Here is a 21,740-nt window from a genome sequence, read left to right on the forward strand (position 1 = left end):
AGCTACCCTCCCACCACCACAGAAGACTCAAGCAGTACAGATACAGACTCCTGGGACTCTGAAACCGCTGCGCCTCTGGATGTCAACCTTTTCTTTAGTAATCCTTTTGCTCAAGCAACCGGTGAGAACTTAACTTTTGATTTTCAGAATAATTTAAAGAATCTGACTCAAGAAGACTGGACGGAGAAGACTCACGTCAATCATTGACTCTTCATTTTTGTGGTGGATTCCTCTCAGCTGTTCAGACTTAGAAGTCAGAAAGGGGTGATGTCAGTCACTTTAAACAAGAGAACTCTAACCCAGTGGCAGGATTTGAAATCACATACCACAGCTGATCATTTTAATTCCTGTCTGTCTTCAGTTCCCTTAAAGCACACCAGCTTCAGTTCTGTGCTTTGTACAACACACTGCGTCCAGAGTGTGTCAGAACAGGCCACAATGTTTGCAAAACACCACGTTTAGGGAAAGAAACCACTGATTTCAGAGAAGTTAAGAACCATCAGTTTGCAAATTGCAGTATATCGAAGGATTTTTCTTGGCTCTGAACATGTCTGTAAAGAGTGATATAAATATGCTGCCTGTGATTACAGCGATCATTTTTGCTGGCGACAGTTCTTGGTGTTTTGTGTTTGGGTTTTTTTCCCCACAATCAAAAAGAAGAGACAGTCTTCAAGTCAGCTATGAAGGATGATTTTTAAGGTGCAAAACTATGCAACGTGATCAAGTGAATATGGGAGCCAGCAAAGCTTCTTGTGAAGACGCTCATATTTTCTGACCATAAGGTGCCTTCAGTAGTCCAGCAACAAACAAGCACCCTTCTGCTTTGCAGTAGTTTGGAGATGCATACATAGACTATGAAAGCACTTAGTTTGCATTGCATTTTTATCTCACCTTTCCTTTATTGTGCTACATTGAAGTACTTACTGATTAGCTCATGAGAATCTACTTGATTTAGGGAAGAGAGGTGGAGGTAAATGTGGTGAAAGCTTTAATTTTTCTTTAAAATATGACCTTTCTTATTAAAGGAGAAGGTGCGGTACGAGTACAAACAGTGCCTTGAAATAATCAGCTTACGGTGATAAGTGTAATTTCATACTCAGTATCATTCATATTGACTTTCTTAGCTCTGGGCTCGATATATTGTTAAAAGACCTTCATTCCTTAGTCAAGCATTAAAAAAGTACCATCGTCTCACAGAACTCTGTTAACTGAAAGTTCAGGGGAATTCCTCTCCATTGGAAAGTGAGAGGAAGTAAAACATCCTTTGGTCACCTGTTCCTTTTAGTTCAGTATTTAGTGAGGCAGGATTATTTTCCATGGCGCTTACAAGTGCTGTGGGAGTTGTTTGCATGGAATCGCTGTTGTTTCATTAGAATCTGGTTGCCTTTGCCAGTGGCACAGGAAAACAAAGCACATTTAGAACACAGCTCTAGCTTGGCCTTAGAGGAATGTGCAGCTGTATAATAGGTCTTATTTTTTTTTCAATACAAGTTTAGTTTTGTTTTTCTACTGAATGTGCATTCTAGCTCTTTGTTTGACCTCTCTTTGTTCGTACCTGTGGAGATATAATCTCATGGATGTGACGTTTGTGAATAGGCACTTAGAAGGGGTCTTCAGCTGTGTCACAAGTGGTACCTTTAAGTGTTGTTCAGGCTGGTTTCCTTCCCACAATGACATTATGTAACTTGAAAAACAGAAAACAGACTTCTATCTACTGGCTCTCCTACAGGTAGCAGAGTCAGAGACGAATATCAATGTAAGATTTAAAAAGTGGCCTTTACTTTCTTACATCTTTAAGTAAAAAACGTCAAGATGGGGCTATTTGCATATAACCACGTCTGCCTCTGCTTTATGTTTCGTGCCTAAACCACAAGCATTCTCTCTAAAGACGTTACAAATGCTCAGTACGGGAATAAGTCCCGCTCCGTTCTGTAGCATTTCAAAAGCTCCCAAGATCTTCAGAAGAGAAAACCTTGTGGGAGTGTTTTCAACAAACATACCAGGTAGTCACGAGAGAAGGCTTGCTAAGAGTGTTTTCTTGCAGAGCACTTGGTACTAAAAGGTGTCTTTAGTACTTCTCCTTATATTCTTTGCAGCTATGTGGATCTTCTGTTGGCAGTTGGCAATTCTAAATCTCAGGGATGTGTATGTTTTTAAGTAGTAGTAAGAGCCTTAATGTGATGCCTGTTTTGTTTCCCAAAGGAGTTGGAGAGCTGAGTCCTTTAGCTTAGAGCAAGGTGTGTGGAACCACAGGAGAGGATGGGCTGGGGTAAGGAGTGTGGGAAGGAGAGCCTTGACCCGGGTATGGAACTGATCAGAACAAGGTTTTGGTTATCACCATGAATGCTGACCTTTCTTGTCTTCTGGCTCTGCTTTCCGTCTGAGCTGGGGATGCTCACATAGAGGCAATGCTGGTGAGCACCTAAAAATCAGTATCCTTTGCTAGGATTGCACGCTGTGGTGTACTTGCAAACAGTCTGCTGCTTTCTCATTTCCAGATGTGGAGTGTGGAAGAGTGGAGCAAGGGTACATGCTGTTAGATACAATCAGAATCTTTCCAGCGAGGTCCAAACCCCTCTCCTGGCTGATAGACCCCTCTCCTGGCTGATAGACTGCTGGAGTGCTGTTTCTATAGGAGTTCAGTACTGCTGTCTGTGCCTCCAGCACCTGCTGGTTTTGTCCTTGCTGTTGGTAGCATATGGCTCTTGTGGATTTTTTTCTGCCCTTTTCTGATTTAGTTGTGTGATTAGCTATTTTGCTTTATCTGTGGTTTTCCATACAGGCACTGTAGCAGGAAAGCCTTGAGAAAATCTTCTCCTTGATTTCCTTTAGGGGGATGAGTTTGGATTTCCTTTGTGATGGAGACTGAGTCAAAACCAGCCTGGTCTGAGTGCTTTGCATCAATTGGCAGTTACTCTGGTGCACTGGAGTTATGCCAGGCAGCCTGTTCTCCTCCAGCAGTCTACTGATACAACAGGAGGGAGTGAGGGAAGGAAGGGCTTTCCCCTCTCTGTGCTTTGTCTTTGAATAGCGCTGAGGGAATGAATGGGTGAACTTCAGTGTTGTTATGTCCTGAATAGCAGCTCTGTGTTACTTCTTGCTGTTTGCTCTGTTGTCTTTTTACAATGCTGGCTCACCTTGAGGAGGAGGAGGAGTTGCTGTGGTAGGGGTAGGTGAAAACCTGGCTGCAAAGCTTCATTTGTTTGTGGCAGGTAAATGTGCATCTTCTCTGCCTGTGTTGGTCACTTCTGGAGGTACGTCTGTTCTTGTTTGCTTTCTGCCATGGGAGGCAAGGATGGATGTAATGCTGTCTGAGAGACATGGATCACTTGTCAACGTGCAGCTTTTAGCACTTTGGTTTTTTCAGCAGCAAGAACCACTGGGGCTTTCTTCTGTTCCAGGCTGCCTGTACTAATACAACCTGTGTCACCAAATACATGCAGCTGCAGAAGGTATGTCCACATCAATGGTGTTCCCCAATGAGTTAGGCTGATAGCTACAGCTCTCTGGTGGTACTCAACATGTGCCTTGCAGTGTAACTAGAAGACATTAAGGAACTAATGTCTTCACAGGGGTAAGGTACTCTGCACCTGTATTACCGCATGTGCCTATTTACAACCATTCACACTTCAATGCATTTGTGAATGTCAAGCACTATAGGAGAACACCTGCATGTTGGTGTATGTTGTTAGTGGAGCTGATCATTTGCACAGAGCTCTGGTCTCAGGATATTCTTTGACCAATCAGCAACCCGGTTAAACTTTTAAAGCCTTACCAGCCTGTATTATTGCTTGTGCCTGTTCTTGGTAAGTTGAATATATGCACTCATCATTCGAGTATTAAGTGCTGTATATTTCCCAGGAGTTATTGTATTTTGTCTTAGTGGGGCAACGCGTTGATTTGCTCTCAGCTTTCACTTTAATTTCCAGTGAGTTTCTGCACTGCTGGATCAGCAACTCCCGATCTCCTTTTCCCTGTGTATGTTTGTATTGTGGTCATAGGTGGTTTTCTGTAAGGGTGGTTTTCCTTTTTTTGGTTGGTGGTTTCTTCCTGTGGTGGCAGTTTCTGTTCAGCTGCAAACCTTAATGAGGGTAAGAGTTTCTGGAGGTGCCAATAAACGTCATTTCTGTGTGCAGTTTGGTGCAAACCTGTTGGTAAGTCATTCCCATTATTGTCATTTTGCATAAAATCCAAAGCTGAACTTATCAGGTATCGACTGAGTGAATGCATATACACTGCAGTTCTCACTGTAGACTTTTAGCTGTCATTCCCTTTAGTTTTTAGTAGATCCTACAGCGAAGCTGTCACGAATGCCATGTGTATGTGTGGGCATACATATACACCGTGTATGAACGTGGGGGCACTTCACAGTCCCAAAGACCCACTTAGTTTGCTGTATGCTGGTGGGCTGTTACAGGCTTAGTCCACAGAGCATTCCATAGCATTGGGGCACGGTTCATTGAAGCTGCAGTATGGGAAGGTGCTGCTATGTATTTTTGCAATCACAATATCCTCCTGCTGCTGCGGGATGGCAGCACAAGGGTGGGCTTTGTGCCAGTTCAGCAGCTTGGGATGAAACCAGAAATGCCTGCTTCTCAATAGAGGTACACGTGCCTTGATTAGAGTGACTCCCCAGTGAAATAGGTGCTACTCTTTCAGGAAAGGATTACATTAAGGAAACAAAGAAGGCTGGAATTCCTTGGTTGATCTCTCGAACTTTTATCTTTCATACCGTAAATGTTTTATTGAATTACATGTTGGGACTCTTATAATACTTCTGTGTTTGTTGAGATTGCTGGTTATGGACCTACAGATTTGTACTAATTCATAATTCTAATTGTTTATGCAATAAAATAAGGAAAACTTTGATATAAATGACATCGTGGGCTTTTTAGCTTTATTTTTCGTTACCTTTGTGTTTGAAATAGAATAAATGTTCTCCTAGCCAAGGCACCTTACAGTGTCATTACAGTTTCATGACCAGATTTCCCAAGCCAGTTTCCCTCTTCCATGCCTTGGTTGAGAGTAGGGCACGCCCCAATACTGGTGTGTATTGTTCAGATTGCTGTCTTCTGTAGACGTTTGGGATTAGAAGTGGGACTGAAAGTTACACATAATGCCTAGAGTGGAATGTGATGGTGGATACGCTGTCTTTTAAACTGGGTATGTTCCTTGGGCTGTCTTCTCTAATGTTTGTGTTCATAGAAGAGCTATCCTTTATTCTAAGCATAGGATACACAGGCGGTTGGGTTGCTTCCTGTTTCCTAGGCTCAGAGTCCTTCAGGAATCTGTGACCAATACGTGGGTAAACCTTTTCCTTGGCATGAATATTTGCTTCTAGAAAGACCTCTAAAAATCTCGCCGAGCTAATCCCTGCTTCTCCAACACGGCACAAAGACTTACGTGTAGCACAGTGACCGTATATAAAGCTTAAGAACCACAGTGTGTAAAACAACCCACGCGTGTTCCTTATCTGCAGGTAGAGAGGGCAGTTGGAAGGGAAGGCAACGGAGGGGAGCTGCCATTAGCCCTGGGCTCCCTTTGAAGGGCATCACCCCATAGGGACATGGTGGGGCAGCCCTTCTGATAAGGGATCCTACTGCTAACATTTAAACCTTGCATAGCTGTTAGGCCATCCCATCGTGATCATTTTTAGTAGGGTGCTCTCCTTGTTGTCTGTCTTTGAAGTGTTTTAAGCATTCAAGTGTAAGAATCAGCATTTGTGCTTTGTTTTTGTCAAACCTTGCATTTAAATACAGCTTTATTTGCCATAATTGCCCTATGAGAAGTGTGACAGGTTAGCCAGGAGCCCTGCAGTAATTCTGTGAGCGGGTTATTACAAATGGATTTTGGCTATAGATGCTATTTTGCTCATTTAAATAGGCGTCATTAAAATATAAATAAACCCAAAGCTAGAACAGGCATAAACAAGGAGTAACCCAGATGCATATTATCTTTACCAATGTCAGTGAGAGGGATGCAATTCATGTACTCTTGAAGGAAATACAAGGTAAGGCAATGGTTCCAGCAGCTGGCTTCAAGTTGGCTTTGCTTTGTGCTTTTTTCAACAGCCGTAAAATAGTCCAATAATGAACTTCCCAGGGCTGTGTTTTGTGTGATACTCCCAGCTTCTCTTGTTTTCGAATCTGGGTTTCAGTCTTCACCTCCGTACGCACTGAAGGTCGCTAGAACTGGAGTGGATAAGTGTTGTAAGAGATAGTCGGAAGAAGGGAAGAATTTAAAGCAGCTCCTTGCTCTCCCCCCCCCCCCGTGCTGCTGCCTTGTTGGCTGTGGAGCTGTGATTTCACCATCCCTGCTGTGCAAAAGCGGCCTTCTGGTTGTCCCCGTGGAGGTGAAACAGATGTCAGATGCTTGTTTCCCTGCCTTGCTGTTAGAAGTAGCTGGAGTGAAGGAATGCGCAGGCAGACGGAGGCTCTGCGCGTGCTTTGGCGTGCCTAGAGTGTTAACAGTTAACTGCAGCCTCCATCAGCTGAATCTCTTCCAGGTGACCGAGTGCAGCACTGTTTAGCTTCCTGCATTTGTCAATGTGAAATTACGCACTTCGCTTCCTCCTCACTGTCCTGCCGCAACTGCGCGCTGCGGGGCTGCTGCTCCCCAGCCCAGCCCGCCTCCTGCCTTGCCAATGGAGGGACCCACCGCTCCCCAACGCGCGTGTAAAAGAAGGCAGGGTGCACACGAGGACTGCGTGGGTTTTGGTGTTGGTTTTTTAATAATGAAAGACTTTTTTTAGGTGGGTTTTGAAGTAGTCTGACAATAGGGAAAAGGGCGGCGCGGCTTAAGGCAGGGGTGGTGCTACGTTGAATCTGGAATGGGAACGGTGATAGGGAAGGGACCCTTGGTCAGGTGTCCTCCCCTCTCACTTTCTGCTTGGAATACAAAGCAAACAGTGCTGGGAAGTGCTGCTAGCATGGCTGTTTATCGTAGGGAAGATCAGAAGGAAAAATGCTTGTTTCAGGAAGGTTGTAGTGTGAATAGTCGGAGCGTCTCTTAACTTGGTCATACCGAGTGGCTTTTGAGCAGCAATGCTCACTGCAGGGCCTGTGGGGTGTCTGCATGCTGCATCTCAGGGGGCTGCAGAAGGGGGCAGAGCTGCTGATGGGCTTTAGATGCACTGCAGTGGTGCCTTACCTATTTGGAAGTCTTTAAAGAGTCCACAAACAGACTAAAGAAATAAGCAGTTCAGAGCAAAGCAGCTCACACTGCTCCTCCTTCAGAAGGGCTTTACTGTACAACAGGACTGTAACCACCCACTGAAAACCTTTGTCTTCCACTGTGCTGCAGGTGTGCTTACCTGAGAGCAGGGTGTTGTTCTGCTGGTGTGGTTTGCTCTGACTTTCCCCTGTGCTGAGAAGTAATCCTTATTTCAGAAGAGGATGAATTTAAAGGGGCATTCTTGCTACTTGCAGCATAGACCTGTGTTGTGAGCTCTGTTACTTGACTGGTGTGCAAAGAAAACCGTTCACTTTGAGAGACACACTGAAGTGTTTGGATGCGTGTTGCTTTGGGTGTGTTCCTTCTTTATGTGAGATAGCAATTACGATTTACGGTAACAGTGGGTAATTGTCTTAGATACAGGATATGCAAAGCATGTTTTCTCTTCGTTTCCACTCCATCTTCTGGTTCTCTTCCCCTCCAGGTCTCCCAGTGGACCATTCTCAGCTCTCCTCCCTCGTGCTGAAGAGTCCCCTGGGTTTGAACCCAGCATTCCCTGTGAACCTGAACGCAGCTGGCCAGGGTTCATCTCCTCTCCTGAGCCCTGTCCTCAGTGATGCTGGTGGTGCCAGGATAGAAGAGGACGATGAGACGAAACGTAAGGTGAGACCACAGCACTGCAGAGAATGTACTTAATGAACTCACTGAAAAGCACAGAGCTTGTCTTGCTTGCAGCGTATGGGTGCTCAGCCAGGTCTGTTGTCTCCTTGGTACCTTAGGAAGAGCCCGAAGCCTTCTGTTGCAGCACAAGGAAGGCTTTGTCATCTGAACTCCGTTCCTTATGGAGTCAGTGGCCGTGCTGCATCCTTCTAGAAGAAGCTGTTCTGTGTTCTCTTTACTCCTGTTTTATTCTGCTCTCTCCTTTTAATGTTCTGGTCGCCATATCTCTGTCGGGACCTTTAGGCAAGAAGGCCAAAGGGCTCTGCTGTTTGTTGTCTTCCCCTTGCATGCCGTCAGGTACTCCTTGGTGCCAGCACCAGTGACAATAACAGGTTCTCCCTAGCAGCAGGGCTTGGCAGAAAGGAATTCAGTTAAGAGTGGTTTAAAACAAACAAAACATAACTCAAGCAATTCTTAACAACGTTTTGTTTATAACCAAACCTTCATTTCCAATAGCAAGGAAGAATGTATGCAAGATTAGAGCTTTTGCTTTGCAAAAGAGCACCTACGTTGTATTACCTATTGATTATTTTGTGCTCTTTCAGCGCTATCCAACTGACAAAGCATATTTCATTGCAAAGGAGATTCTTGCTACAGAACGGACATATTTAAAGGACCTGGAAGTTATTACAGTGGTAAGGGCTCCTCGCTTTCTTTAATGCTTTTTGTTTCCTTGAGTTTTCTTATGTGGGAAAAACAATGATGTAATTTGTGATTGTTCCTGCAGTGGTTTCGCAGTGCTGTTATCAAGGAGAGTGCAATGCCAGAGGGCCTGATGACGTTACTCTTCTCTAACATAGACCCAATTTATGAGTTCCACCGAGGCTTTCTGAAGGAGATTGAGCAGAGGCTTTCACTCTGGTAAGCACTGAAGTGCAATGTGTGGGCATCTTTTCCTGAGTCCTTGCATTAAAACCATGCTCATAAGCAGAAATACCAATTCAAATGGAAGGAGAATGGAAGACAAGTATTCTAATAAATCAGAACTTTAATCAATGACTGAATGCATCTTTCAGGCAGTGCCTTACGCACACTCTCCTGTATTTGCCTGGTCTGGATGCCCAGACCAGTGTTTTTGTAACATAACTTGGTGCTGTTTGTTTGGCCTTGGAAAAGAGAAGGTCAGGAAGATAATGTGTGCATTTTTTCAGTACCTTCCAGTTAATAAACCTCCAGCTGAGAATCTGGGAAACGCTTTTTTGTCATTAAAATTAGATTCTTGCGGCACTGTTTACTTTAAAGGGCACGTTGTTCAGTTTGGAACCTTTATGTAATGTAAGAAGATATTCACTACCACTCATAAGGAGATGTTTTTCCCTCCTCCTGGTGATGATGAAACATTAGATGATTTTTGTTCTCTTTTTGCATTGGTGAATCGAGCTGCTGTATATACCTGAGTGTTCCAATTCACTTGGAAAGCTTTCTGCTCTGGAAAGAACCATCCAGGCCATCATGTAAGATTAAAGCAACCTGAATCTGAAGCGAGGGAAATGGGAAATATACAGCATGAGCAAAAACAAATTCATAGACTTGGGCAGGATTGTAACAATGGCATTTACTCAGCAAGTCTGAAAGGTTGAACTCTGCAATAGACTTTCAGGCAAATCCTTTTCTCTTCTCAGTTCCCCAGGTTTTGATTTTGTTGTTCTATGCAGCCTCCATCGAGGCAATGGGAGCTGAAATGGATGGAGGCGGGATTAACGTTAGTTCTGCTTCCTTTAGGAGAGAAGGGTTTGGAGGGAGGAAACAGAAACATCTTCCTTTCTCCCCCACTGTGCCTTCTTATTTAATCTTTCTATGTGTGTTTCAGGGAAGGAAAGACAAATGCTCACGTGAAGGGAGATTATCAACGCATTGGAGATGTCATGCTCAGGAACATGCGCACTCTGAAGGTAGCTGAAGGATTTGGATCATGGAGGGCCAGGGCTGCTGGTTCCTTTCTTCCTGTTGACAAAGGTGGTAGTTTAACATTCAGGAATCATAGAATGGCCTGGGTTGAAAAGGACCACACTGATCATATGGTTCCAACCCCCTGCTGTGTGCAGGGCCGCCAGCCAGCAGCCCAGACTGCCCAGAGCCACATCCAGCCTGGCCTTGAATGCCTGCAGGGATGGGGCATCCACAGCCTTGGGCAACCTGTTCCAGTGCATCAACACACTCTGGGTGAAAAACTTCCTACTAAGATCCAACCTAAACCTCCCCTGTCTCAGTTTAAAACCATTCCCCATTGATTAAATCCCCAGGATTTTGACTTGAAGCAACTTGCAAACAATTACTGCTGCTACACAAGTTCAAAACAAAATATTTACTGCAGGGCTCAATGGCAGGGTTGCTTGTTTTCTGCCTGTGTTTAACTTGAGGAAAGGCTGTGTGTTAGTTACTGAGCAGAAGACAAAAGAGAAATATGTAAGTAGTTTCTCTGTGTTCCTATCTGTGCACAACTTCAGCTCACCCCTATGGAGACACTGATTCATGAGGCTGATTAATATCGAAATCCAAACATTCTTAACTGTGTACGTTCTGAAATGAGGGTACCTTTGTTTGGGGCTGGGGACCTCACGGGGCAGATACGCTTGTGCTGTGGTGGCCAGATTCTTATTGTTGCAAAATCTGTAGCAGGCTCTTTGGCTTTTTCTGTGCCATTCGACAGGAGTTTACAAGTTACTTGCAGAAGCATGACGAGGTCCTGACAGAACTGGAGAAAGCAACCAAACGCCTGAAGAAACTGGAAATGGTTTATAAGGAGTTTGAGCTGCAGAAAGTTTGCTATCTGCCACTCAACACTTTCCTGCTCAAGCCGATCCAGAGGCTGATGCACTACAAGTTGATCCTGGGGAGGCTTTGCAAGCACTACACAGCAGAGCACTGGGACTTTGCAGATTGCCGGAGTGAGTGAGCACTGAGCTGTACACACATGCTGGGCAGGGTCTTAAATTGCTTGGCAGGTACCCTGCAGGAGACAGCAAGTTTTGCAGCTGCACGGTCAACATACGTTCTCCTTTTCTCCTCTCAAGACCTCTCTCATTCTCCCATGCAGCCGTGAGAAATGCACAGAGTTTTTGGTTTAGATTGCTGAAAGCAGAACTGCCAGATGTGTTCTCTGATTCAATATCCAGGAAAGGAATGACAGCCTATATCAAGTAGAAAAGCAGGAAAGTGTCAGGAGGCAGCTTAGTTCAGGAGGTGCTTAGACTGTATTGAAATATGAATTTTGTTTTTCTTTACAGTACCAGGTTTTACCGGTGTCCTGTCGTGCTCTGGTGCAGGGCTCTGAAGTTCTGTGCACTGGATAGAAAGTAGTTGTTCCTTACTTTGCAATTGACTTTTGGCTGCGTGCTTCTTACTTCTTAGTTGTGCCGCCATAATCTCCAGAGGCGTAGGGAGACACTCTGAAGTTACTTGTGAAGTTACTGTGAAGTCTCTGTTTTGCCTCTCTCTATATAAAGCGTTTCTTACGAATGAATCCAGCTGTCAGTTTCAGATTCGGTTTTGCAGGGATAGCCTGGGTTTGTCTCCTCCTTCTGATCCCATTGGCATCATTTCCCACACAGATGCCCTGAAGGAAGTCACGGAGATGACCTCCCAGCTACAGCACAGCCTTATCCGCTTGGAGAACTTCCAGAAGCTGACAGAGCTGCAGCACGACTTGATTGGTATTGACAATCTCACAGCACCTGGTCGGGTAAGCAACCCTGCTGGGGTTTTGAAGCCTTTGTTGTTTTTATGACCGAGGTGTTGCATTGCAATGCGTTGCTCAATGCACATCACCGCTGCCTTGGTCGCCTTTGTGGGATGAGTGGTTAATAATTGTTTTCATAGCAGGCCATGTTTAGCTCCCGGCAGTGTGGTAGGGAAGTAGATCACAAATGCTTCTGCTTCAACTCCAGCCAGTTTCATGTTGTCAGTGGGGCAGAAACTGGTTCCACCCGGGTGCAGGGCTCTGTGTTGGAGTGGGAAGCAGGATGTTGTACTCAACAAAAGCCCACTAGCAGCCCTGTTTATGTATGTCTGATGTGACTTCTTTGTGGACATAGCAGTGGTGAGAGGTGCATCGCTGGACAAAAGTGCTTTTGGTGACTGTTTCTGTAAGAGTTTCTTTAGCTCCTGCTTGGTTTTCTGTTTGTTTGTTTTTGCTAGATGTACTGAGCATAAGTACAGGAGCATCGCTTATGCTTTTGGGATGTGATGGCAGTCACTGCAGTGGGATGTAAGTCTAACAGGTGAACTGCTGAAACCCAACAGGAACTCTGCTCCTTTTCCTTCTCTTGCTTTACTGATTTAAATGCTGGCTGCAGCAAGGATCTGATTCACGTGACAAAACAGAAGGAAAGGTGTTGTTTGGCATTTATCAAATCTCTTGGGGATCATTGCTGGGCACCAATCAACACCTGTATGCTCTGGGATGAGAACAAAGAACCGTTAGAATTCTGTGTGGTTGGGGAAGTCGAAGCTTTGCATCACCATTTCTTTTCCTTGGCAGGAATTTATCCGGGAAGGCTGCTTGTACAAGCTCACCAAGAAAGGTTTACAGCAGCGGATGTTCTTTCTGGTGGGTGCTGCCTCTGCTTTCCTACAGTGTTCAGGGCCTTCAAGATAAAGCGGTTATGGAAGTGTTTTGGTGTGATTATAATGGGAAACTCATTCTGAAGTGGTGGTTGTTGATGTGATCACTCTGTCTGCTCTCAGTGCCAGAGTCTCATCAGAATTACAAACTTAATTTCCTCTCTTGTAAATAATAGTTTTAATAAGGAAGGAAATGCTGTTCACAAACGTTTTAGGGAGAGCACACCAAAGTGATGGAGAAGCTGCTTTTCCGTGTCTGTAGCCTTTAAACAGCAGATGTGAAAAACACTTGGTACTGCCTGCAGTCCTCAGAACCAATCGCGTTCTTCCTCTGTTTTTCAGTTCTCAGATATGTTACTTTACACGAGCAAAGGGGTCACGGGGACAAATCAGTTCAAAATCCACGGCCATCTTCCTCTGCATGGCATGCTGGTAAGTGGCTTCAAGCTGCAAAGTCGTTTCCTAATGCACTGTGGTGCTTTCGGGCAGGTTGGGGGCATTCCTGCAGGGATGGAAGGACTGAAGCAGCTCCAGGCTCGTGGGATCAGCTGTGCCCTACTAAGCATGGATGGGACCTTCACGTGCCTCAGTCTAGGTGCTAAACAAAGACTCGTCTGCAGGCAATAAGCTTATCCCTTCCATCTCATTAGCAAAACAGCTGGAGCACGTTTGACCATTCATTTTCATGGTGCAGTGAGGGGCTGATCTGGAACATGGATTTGTCTGGGCTTTCTGTTTTTTGCAGTGTAGATGCCTAGGCATAAAACGAACCCTCCTGTGTCCCCAGCCCCATATTCTAACAGGACTGTTGTTTTTGTGTTTGATTTGCAGCTGATAGTGCTTGACCCACCGGTAAGTAACAGGCCTAATCCTGTTCAGGATCCCCTTTTTCTCACCCTGCTACATGTTGTGCTGTGCAGCTAAGAGATACGTCAGTAGAAAGACACCACACAGCTTTAAACATAGAGCCAAAATAGTCTTAAAAGTAGGTGATGTTCATTTAGAAATAAAAGTAGCTGTTTTACAATTACTGCTACTGTGTTGTAAAGATATCGAGGCTCAAATTGATAGCCAGCCAACGAGTGGGTTTTGGTGTTCATCGCTCACTGAGCAGGGATGAGAAAAAGCTTGTTATTTCTTTTTCCTGCAGGTGGAGGAGAGTGAGAATGAATGGGCCGTCCCACACTGCTTCACAATCTATTCGGCACAGAAGACCATAGTAGTGGCAGCAAGGTAACGTTTATTTTCCCCCATGCATGTGGATTTGAGAGAGACCTCCAAGGAGTTGTTTGTTTGGTGCAGAACCCCCAGGGCTGTTCCATGTGTCCTCTGGAAAGCACAACTTTAGAACAAATGTGTGACACTTTGCAATTCCTTTATCAGCTCCGTGTTTCAGGAAGGTGTGGTTTGTCAGCCCACCCCAGTTCCCAAGTGTGGGAATGCTCAGGGATGGCAGGATTCCATTTGCAGCACTGTCTGCATCAGGGGGTGAATGTGCCAAAGTGCCTTGGCACCAAAATGTAATTTAGGCTGCTTTGTTTTCAATATGTGGTCAAAAATGCAAGCAAGGAGGATGAGTTGAAGGTTTAGAGGTGCTTTATAACTAGACTTTGTAATGGTTCTCTCTCTGTAACTTGCTTTTCTGTATGTGGTCACAATGGAATATGTAAGCTAACACAAATCGTACAGGCTTTAATTCAGCTGTTAATCAGTCAGTGCTTTGACTAACCTTGGATAAATCCATCTGAGCATGGTGTGACTCCCTTTGGTATCCCAGTGGATGAACTGTGTTGATCTTTTCATTAACCTGACAAGGAGAAGGGATGCAAAACGTTTGACTGAGTCTGTGCTGCCTTTTTAGTTCAGCACACGTTTGTATTTCAGTGATATTCCTCAGTGCTATTCTGGTTTTGCCCACAACCTCACAACCAAATACCTGAGTGTGTGACTATATACAGCACTTTGCAAAACAACTGTGCGTGTAACAGGAGGGAAAGAAGAAATTCCACTGTCCAGAGGAAGACCTTACTCTGTTGCATAGTGACAGATATAGGTGTATGTGTGTGAGCTATAGAGTTCTTACCTTGTACTTATGGCATGAGCCACGTTACCAGCAATGGAAACTGGATGGGTTCACAGAATTCCTCATCATCCTGCACTCTGTTTTACTGGCTTGAGGTAAAAGGTAAATGGTAAATCCCCTTTAAAAGATGTGCTGCCTTTCAGGTTGCCATTTATTCCTCAAAATATCATTCCCGTATGGTTACACCACCCATCCCCAAAGCGCTTTCATCAACACTGTTTTTAGGCTGAAAACACGATTTCATGTTTGAAGCAGTCCGTCAGCTACTGGTGAACAGTGATGCTGTAGCCCAGTTATACTGCTGAGTCTGGTTGCTCTGAAGGAGAATGCTGTGCGGCCCTATGGCTGTCTACTCATTCAGTTTCTCGTGAAGTCCATGTTTTAAAATGGTCCTTTTAAACTTGTTCCAAGGCTGTGGATAGTGGTGAAGGCTCCAGGCTGAGCTGGTCACTGTTCACACTGTTTGTCTTGCAGCACCCGCTTGGAGATGGGGAAGTGGATGGAAGACCTAAACATGGCAATTGAAATGGCTAAGAAATCCACTGAGAAATCTGACATGCTTCTGGACAACTCCGTATGCAACCGCTCCAACAGTAAGTGGTGTTTCCCACACTCTTGAAATGGTCAGATGTTGAGTCCCGGTCATGTTTCCCCTTGTAAATTTGGTGACACAAATGGAGTATTTTATAATTCATACGGTAATGGAGAGCTCTTGTGCTCTGGTTGTGTTTTAGTTCAAGTTAATATGCTTGTCTTCCTAGGCTGATGCTCCTGGTGGCTTTAAATGCAGCAGAGATGCTCCAGCTGCTTGAATCCTTGGTTTTTATAAGCTCCTTATTTGTCTCTTGTATAGTCTCCATTTAACCAAGCAGTCTCTTTCCTTGTCCATAGATTCAGTGGTGTCTTTGGAAATGAGCTCATTATTTTATAGCCCAGCACTCTGGTCCTTGTCTCTGGCATTGTAATGGATGTGCTGAAATTCATAGTGTTCCCCCCAGGAGCATTTTTCCTGTTCCTTGCTGAGGATCAACTGAAGATGAACTGTGTGTGTGTGGGGGGGGGGTTGTTTGTTGCTTGTTTTGTTGTGTTGGGTTTTCTTTCCCCACACTGTGGAGTCAGCTGTCCCAAGCAGGGCTGAGTAATGGAAGCAAAGCAAGCTCAACATTCGAGTTGTTGTTCTTTAAAACTGGACCCTTGCAAGAGAGAAAAAACCAAACGCCGCTCTTTCTCAAAGGAACGCCTGCTTCTCTTGCTCTCTGTTGCACAGTTTTCTTAAACCGCTGCCGAATTCTCCTCCCCCAGGATCCTCTGACGAGGTCTCCCTAGAACAGGAGTCCGAAGATGACATACACTCTTCCCGTAGCTCCTTGGACAGGCAGAGCCACCACCGTGCCAACACAACCATGCACGTGTGCTGGTACCGCAACACCAGCGTCTCCATGGCTGACCACAGTGTGGCTGTCGAGGTACCACGGGGCGCAGCTCCGGCCTCTCGCTCTGTGCATCTCAGCTGCCTCAGCCTTTGCTCATCCTCCACTACTTTGCATTTCTGCTGTCTGTGGGAGAGCACGGACGACTGAAAGGCCGCTGCATGTCCGCTCATCTTCATGCATGTCTGTGTGTCTTCTGGCTCTCAGCCCTCGGCGTGGCTCCGTGCGGCACTGCTGGCACGTTTTGGTGCTGGTCCTGCAGCATCTAATAAGGCAGATGTCTGCTCGGTGTACCTTAGGCATGCTTTAGGTGGCAGTTAGCAGGGTCTGTTGGGTAGGACCCTTCCTGAAGGCTGGCGTGCTTGGAAGATATCCAGAAGTGGGAAATATCCTAAATGCCATAAAGAGAAAAGGAAGGTCCCTCACTAGGCAAACAGCAGTGAGTCAGGGTGCTGCATCTATGCCTGTGTATCTTCTTGGCCCTGCAGTTAAAGCACATCAATGGAAGGTGTTAAAGCTGGGCTCTGAAGCTTCTGGGTTTTCGGAATGTATATCATGCATGTCAGTAAGGAGGTCCTACAGTGTTATGTTGGCTCAGGGTCTGGAAGTTGGACACCTCAGCCAGCAAACTGGTTTCTACCAGAGGGAGGAAGCCTTCCATTTCATGATGGTATACCTGGGAAGGTGTGTGTGTGTGTATATATATATATATGTATATATATATGTACACACATATATATATGTGTGTGTGTATATATATATATATGTATATATATATATACACACACATATATATATATGTATATCATTGCTCTTTTGTGTCCTTATAATGAAACCTGCCCACCACAGGCTCTGGGAGTTAATGTGTGAGTTCTTCCAGCACCTTCTTGCCTCACTCCATTCCATGTTCTAACACCATCACTTCTTTCCCAATCCATTTTCCTTTAACAGACACTTCTGCGGCATCACTTTTCTTATCCTAATGTTCTGTTTTTCTCTTTCTCTCCCCCTTTTCTCTGCTCAGTTTTCTGCTCTCTTGCTGTTTCTCCAGAGCTTCCTCCTCGCTATTTGCTGGGTCAGGCCCAACGGCCCAACACAATCACCCATGTTTGTTGGTACCGGAACCAGAGCCTGTCCCTCTCTGATTACCTGTGCATGATCCAGGTAAAACCCTCTCAAGTTCTGTGCTGGTGGGAGGAGCTGTGGGATGCCAAGTGAAGCTGACTTCTCTCTCGGTGAACCTACGTGTTGTGTTAGCATGAGGTTCAGCCAGCAGCAGTTGTGATGCTGCCTCGCTGATGCAGGATTTCCTAGTATCTCTGCTTCTCAGAAGGGTTCTTTGTGTAACACTGCTGTGTGTGCTGCCCTTCTCTCCTGTTATGATCCATTTGCCTTCATTCAGTGCCATAGGTTTCCTTGCCCCGTGGCACAGATGCTGGGGACTCACCCTGGGGTGCAGCAGTGACCATGTAGCCCTCACCTGCAGCCTGCTTCCCTCTGGGGCTTGGCTTGGCACAGCTGCTGTGTTCTGTCCACAGCTCTGGCTTTCGTCATCTTTGTTTCTTCTCTGTTGTTTTCCTCCTTCTCTTGTTTTTGGGGTTTTTATTTATTTATTTATTTATCATGTTAAAAAAATAGAAAGGGGGGGGAGTGAAAAAAGGTGAATAAAGGGATGAATGCCCTTGTGGCTGTCGCTGTTTCCTGGCTACAGACTGCAGAAGACAGGGCTGGCCATAGAGATGAGTTAGGGTTGCGCTGCTGTGCACTGCCTGGCAGAACACCGAGAGCCAGTGGGCACTTAAACCTCAGAGCTGTGTGTGAGTGGATTGCACTGCGGAGCAGAACACAGCTGAGTGCAGAACTGCTCAGCTGAATGTCACCGTATGTAACCATAGAATCACTAAGGGTGGAAAAGACCTCTGAGATCCCCCAGGTCCAACCCCAGCCCATCGTGCCCACTGCCCACATCCCCCAGTGCCACATCTCCATGGCTCTGAACACCTCCAGGGACTGGCCTACCTCCCTGGGCAGCCTGAACCCCAGTGAGGTAATGTGCAGGAGGCCATTTAAAACATGAGTATAAGATAAGGGTTGCTATAGGCAGAGCAGTTGCATCAGAGGGCTCTGGGTTTCTGACTGCAGCAGCTGGCTTTCTCTCAAGGACAGCAGTCAGTGGTTTCATGGCAGCCTTCTGTTTGTTCTTGCTAGAACCAGCTCTCTGGGTACCTGCTGAGGAAGTTCAAGAACAGCAACGGCTGGCAGAAGCTCTGGGTTGTTTTCACCAACTTTTGCCTGTTCTTCTACAAAACACACCAGGTGAGCATGTGGCTGCACGTTGATGTTTAGGGGCCGGGCTGAATCTGGAGACCCTTTGCATTCAGTTTCAGGTGCCTCTCCCTGCAGTGTGAAGGAGAGCAGCAGGTGAATGGTTGGTGGCACCTTTGGTCTGTTTCTCACCTGGGGCTGCAGCACAGTCACCAGTTACACAGGCATCAGGAGTTTCTCTGCCCGTGGTGCTCTCAGCACCTGGTTTTGTGACAAGCTGTGCAGTACATGTGCCTCTTCATCTTATCAATCCCCAAACCTGATTATTTTATTCAGGTTTCATGAGGGCGTTTCTTTAGGGAAGGATGTTTTCATGTTCGTGTAGGGCCATGCTTGGAATTTAAGCCACAGTGAGGAGGAGGAAGCAGGGAGCCCAGGGGGCAGCAGGGACAGGAGCAGCACTCTGTGTGCAGTGCAGGGTGCTGGGGAGATGTCAGCATCCACTGCAGGCTCTGTGAGAGAGAAAGGCAGCTCCTCCTCCATTCCTTCCTAAGCAAACCCACAAAGCCCCCAGCAGCACAGGGCAGTGCTGATGGCCTGGCTGGTGCTGGCAGTGTGCTGCCTGGTGCTCAGGCTGTGCTGTTGGGCTGTTGCAGGATGATTATCCCCTGGCCAGCCTCCCGCTGCTTGGCTACGTGGTCAGCTCCCCCGTGGAGGCGGATGGCATCCAGAAGGATTACGTCTTCAAGCTGCAGTTCAAATCCCACGTGTATTTCTTCAGGGCCGAGAGCAAATACACCTTTGAGAGGTAATTTTATGTTTTCTTACTATTTATTTCCCAGTATGTAACAAGCTGTTAACTCACTGGCTGTAATGCAGAGCCCTCTCTTTGCTCCCTACTGCCTCCTGCTCGGAGAGGCTGCACACAACACTCAACATGCTCCCACTAAAGAAGTTTCCTTCCCCTACTGCCCGTAAGCAGAAACATCCGTATAGGGGAAGGCTGTGGTTATGCCCAGGGCAGTAGGCTCTGCTCTGTCCCAGGGGTCTGGAGCTGTTCAAAACCCTCACCTTGCTTTGTGCCCTGTAGGGTTGGTTTGTTGGAAGGCACCGTTTGCTGTCCCTCCCTTGGGAAGGCAGCACAAATAGCAGCTACCTGAGAGAGCAGAGTTGTGCTCTCCAATCTGCAGTCATGCAGCAGGTTCAGTCTAACGTAGTGTTGACATTTGTCTTGCTTTCTTCATTGTTGCTTTTTTTCCATATAAGCAAGTCGGTTCTTGTAAGAAAAGCAACCTGTGTGACTAAGGGAAGTATTGCCAGCCTGTCCTCCATGCATAAATACTTAGTGTACAGTTCTGAGAGAACACAGTGTGCTCTAATAAGAGCTGTGGAGCTCAGAGCATTGTAGAGCTGTTCCATGTTCGCAGGATATTTGCCACAACTCAAGCATTCATTTGAAGAACCAGCTCATTTACTAGGAACAGAAGAAGTATTTCCCTTTAAAAAGCCATTGTAGAAGAAAGAAGGGTGAAAAGCAGATGTCTTGTGAGGTGTGGTGAAAGTAATGCAAGCTATAACAAAAGCAAGAGCTTGTGTTGGTGAGTGAGGGGCTGAACTCTCCCATTGCCCTGTTCCTTCTCTTTTCCCAGGTGGATGGAGGTGATCAAGAGGGCCACCAGCTCCCCAGCCAGGTCGAGCCTTTTGCTTCCAAAGGACGAGAAGGAAAGGCACACGGATTGAAGGGAGCAGAGCTGGATCTCTGCCACAACCATCGCCAAGAGGCAGGTGGAAGCAGGAGTCTGGGGAGGTGATAAAGCAGAGAACCAGGAAGCTCATTTCTACCTGGTATGGAACGGGAGAGCTTGGGAGTTGCAGACAGGGATCAAGCCCACTCCAAATGGTGTGGGAGAGGGTCACAACTGCTCCAGGTGAACCTACTTAGAGAGAATCTAACAACTGCAGAGCTTTGGCGTGTACACGTTGTGGAAGGTGTACTGCTCCAGTTGTATCTGTACAGTAATGCTCTTGCCTGCCCCGAAGGTGGCAAATGCCACCTTTATTTCACGTTTTGACTGGATGGTCAGCATACATGGGGGAAAGCAGCAGCTGCTGGGGTGTGAGCGGCTCACAGCTGCTGGCAGCAGGCTGGTTGAATCCCAGTGGTTCCCTTCCCTGATGCTTAGGGCTCCAGCCATGGCCCCACTGCTGTCCTTGTCAGCTGGCTTGCAGGCCTTCGACTAACAGGTCCCACAGATGTATTGGCATAACGAGTGCATTTTGAACACAAACAGCAGCTCTTGCAGAACAGTTCTGCTATTTAGAGACTGCCAAGGCAACGATTTTCCAGGGGAAGTGTGAACTGCTGCTGAGTGTCAGCACGCCATGGGTTGGTGCAGGTGAGGTGTGTGGTTTCCCCTCTGAACTCTGCTATGGTGCATGCTGAGAGGGTCACTTGCTAGTCTCATATCACAGCTCCAGAGTTCCTTTATCCTATCGTAGGCATTACTTAAGGCATGGGATGGCAAACACTTCACCCTTGTGTGAATGATATTTTCAAGGCATTTAAAGCAATGTAGGAGAACAAGCTTCTTGGAAAATCACTGTTGCTTGTGCTTTGGTGTCATGTAAAGACTTTTGAGAATCCCCTTTCTTACCTCTAAATATTGAGTGAGAACCAACTTCTGTTTCTTGTGAAGGTGTGAAAGTCACTGGATCCTAGATGGAGCGTTAGCGTGCGAGGACTCCATTAAATCTCTGTATTAATGCTGGCACGGTTGCGGTTTGTTGTTATTGCAAAGCTGTCACAGTTGGTTGCTTCCACAGGACTGAAATAAGGCAAACGCTGCCAAATGCTGCTGGATGTGGTTTTGGAGGGGCTCTAGGTATCCTGCTTTGATTTTGGTATTTGGGTGGTAGAAAAAGGAGCCATGAGTTGGTGTAGTGAAAGGAAAAGGGAAGTGCTGCGTGTTGTGTGGACAGAGGATTGCTGAGATCCCTGCGGAACATGGGAAGCACAGAGGCTGACCTGTGTGTGCTCCAGGACTTTATGTGCTACAATGCTTTGGGGGCTGGGGGCAGGTGGGGGCTTTGAGTGAGGTTTTCCAGACTGCTGACGTGGCATTTGCATTATGCAGAGGGCAGGTGACTGCAGATCCACTCTTCACCGCCACCGTTGCGATGACCGTTGTCCCGTGTAATTTAAATGTACTTAATTTATTAGTGTCTTCATTTTTAACAGTTAACTGTTGTAGGTGAACACGCGTGGATTGAGCAAGTGTGTTATAACCAGCTGAGTATGTTGTGGAAGTAAACAGCATCTTGGTGTAAAATGATTCCAGCCTCTTCTTCCTGCCAGGTGCAATAGGGCACTGCATGTGTGCTGTGAAGGGTTTAATGGAGAGCCTGGCTCACTGGGCACTGCTAGGAGCAGCACGGGGCAGGAAGATGCAGGGAAGGACCAAGCACCAGGCAAAGAAACCGCAGCTTGACCAAATGCTTTTGACCTG

At 46.2% G+C, this 21,740-nt stretch overlaps 1 protein-coding gene across 7 annotated transcripts in view; it reads left to right on the forward strand.

Annotated features, from left to right (window-relative positions):
• Positions 1 to 21,560, forward strand: part of FARP2 (FERM, ARH/RhoGEF and pleckstrin domain protein 2) — a 53,494-nt gene extending 31,934 nt beyond the window's left edge. For 5 of the 7 annotated variants that reach the window (XM_072344752.1, XM_072344749.1, XM_072344753.1 and 2 more), the window contains 14 exons: positions 7,658 to 7,836; positions 8,439 to 8,528; positions 8,621 to 8,754; positions 9,704 to 9,785; positions 10,544 to 10,781; positions 11,445 to 11,575; positions 12,374 to 12,442; positions 12,799 to 12,888; positions 13,607 to 13,689; positions 15,014 to 15,132; positions 15,842 to 16,005; positions 18,178 to 18,285; positions 18,891 to 19,042; positions 19,884 to 21,560. In XM_072344752.1, the coding sequence (XP_072200853.1) occupies positions 7,658 to 7,836; positions 8,439 to 8,528; positions 8,621 to 8,754; positions 9,704 to 9,785; positions 10,544 to 10,781; positions 11,445 to 11,575; positions 12,374 to 12,442; positions 12,799 to 12,888; positions 13,607 to 13,689; positions 15,014 to 15,132; positions 15,842 to 16,005; positions 18,178 to 18,285; positions 18,891 to 19,042; positions 19,884 to 19,974 (1,730 nt within the window). In that variant the 3' untranslated portion in view covers positions 19,975 to 21,560. Of the gene's footprint in view, positions 1 to 7,657; positions 7,837 to 8,438; positions 8,529 to 8,620; positions 8,755 to 9,703; positions 9,786 to 10,543; positions 10,782 to 11,444; positions 11,576 to 12,373; positions 12,443 to 12,798; positions 12,889 to 13,606; positions 13,690 to 15,013; positions 15,133 to 15,841; positions 16,006 to 16,993; positions 17,134 to 18,177; positions 18,286 to 18,890; positions 19,043 to 19,883 lie in introns of all 7 variants that reach the window. The other 2 variants (XR_011904679.1, XR_011904680.1) reach the window with 2 other exon arrangements.
• The last annotated feature ends 180 nt before the right edge of the window (positions 21,561 to 21,740 follow it).

The sequence above is a fragment of the Excalfactoria chinensis genome, chromosome 9, assembly GCF_039878825.1.
Source record: "Excalfactoria chinensis isolate bCotChi1 chromosome 9, bCotChi1.hap2, whole genome shotgun sequence".
NCBI lineage: Eukaryota > Metazoa > Chordata > Aves > Galliformes > Phasianidae > Excalfactoria > Excalfactoria chinensis.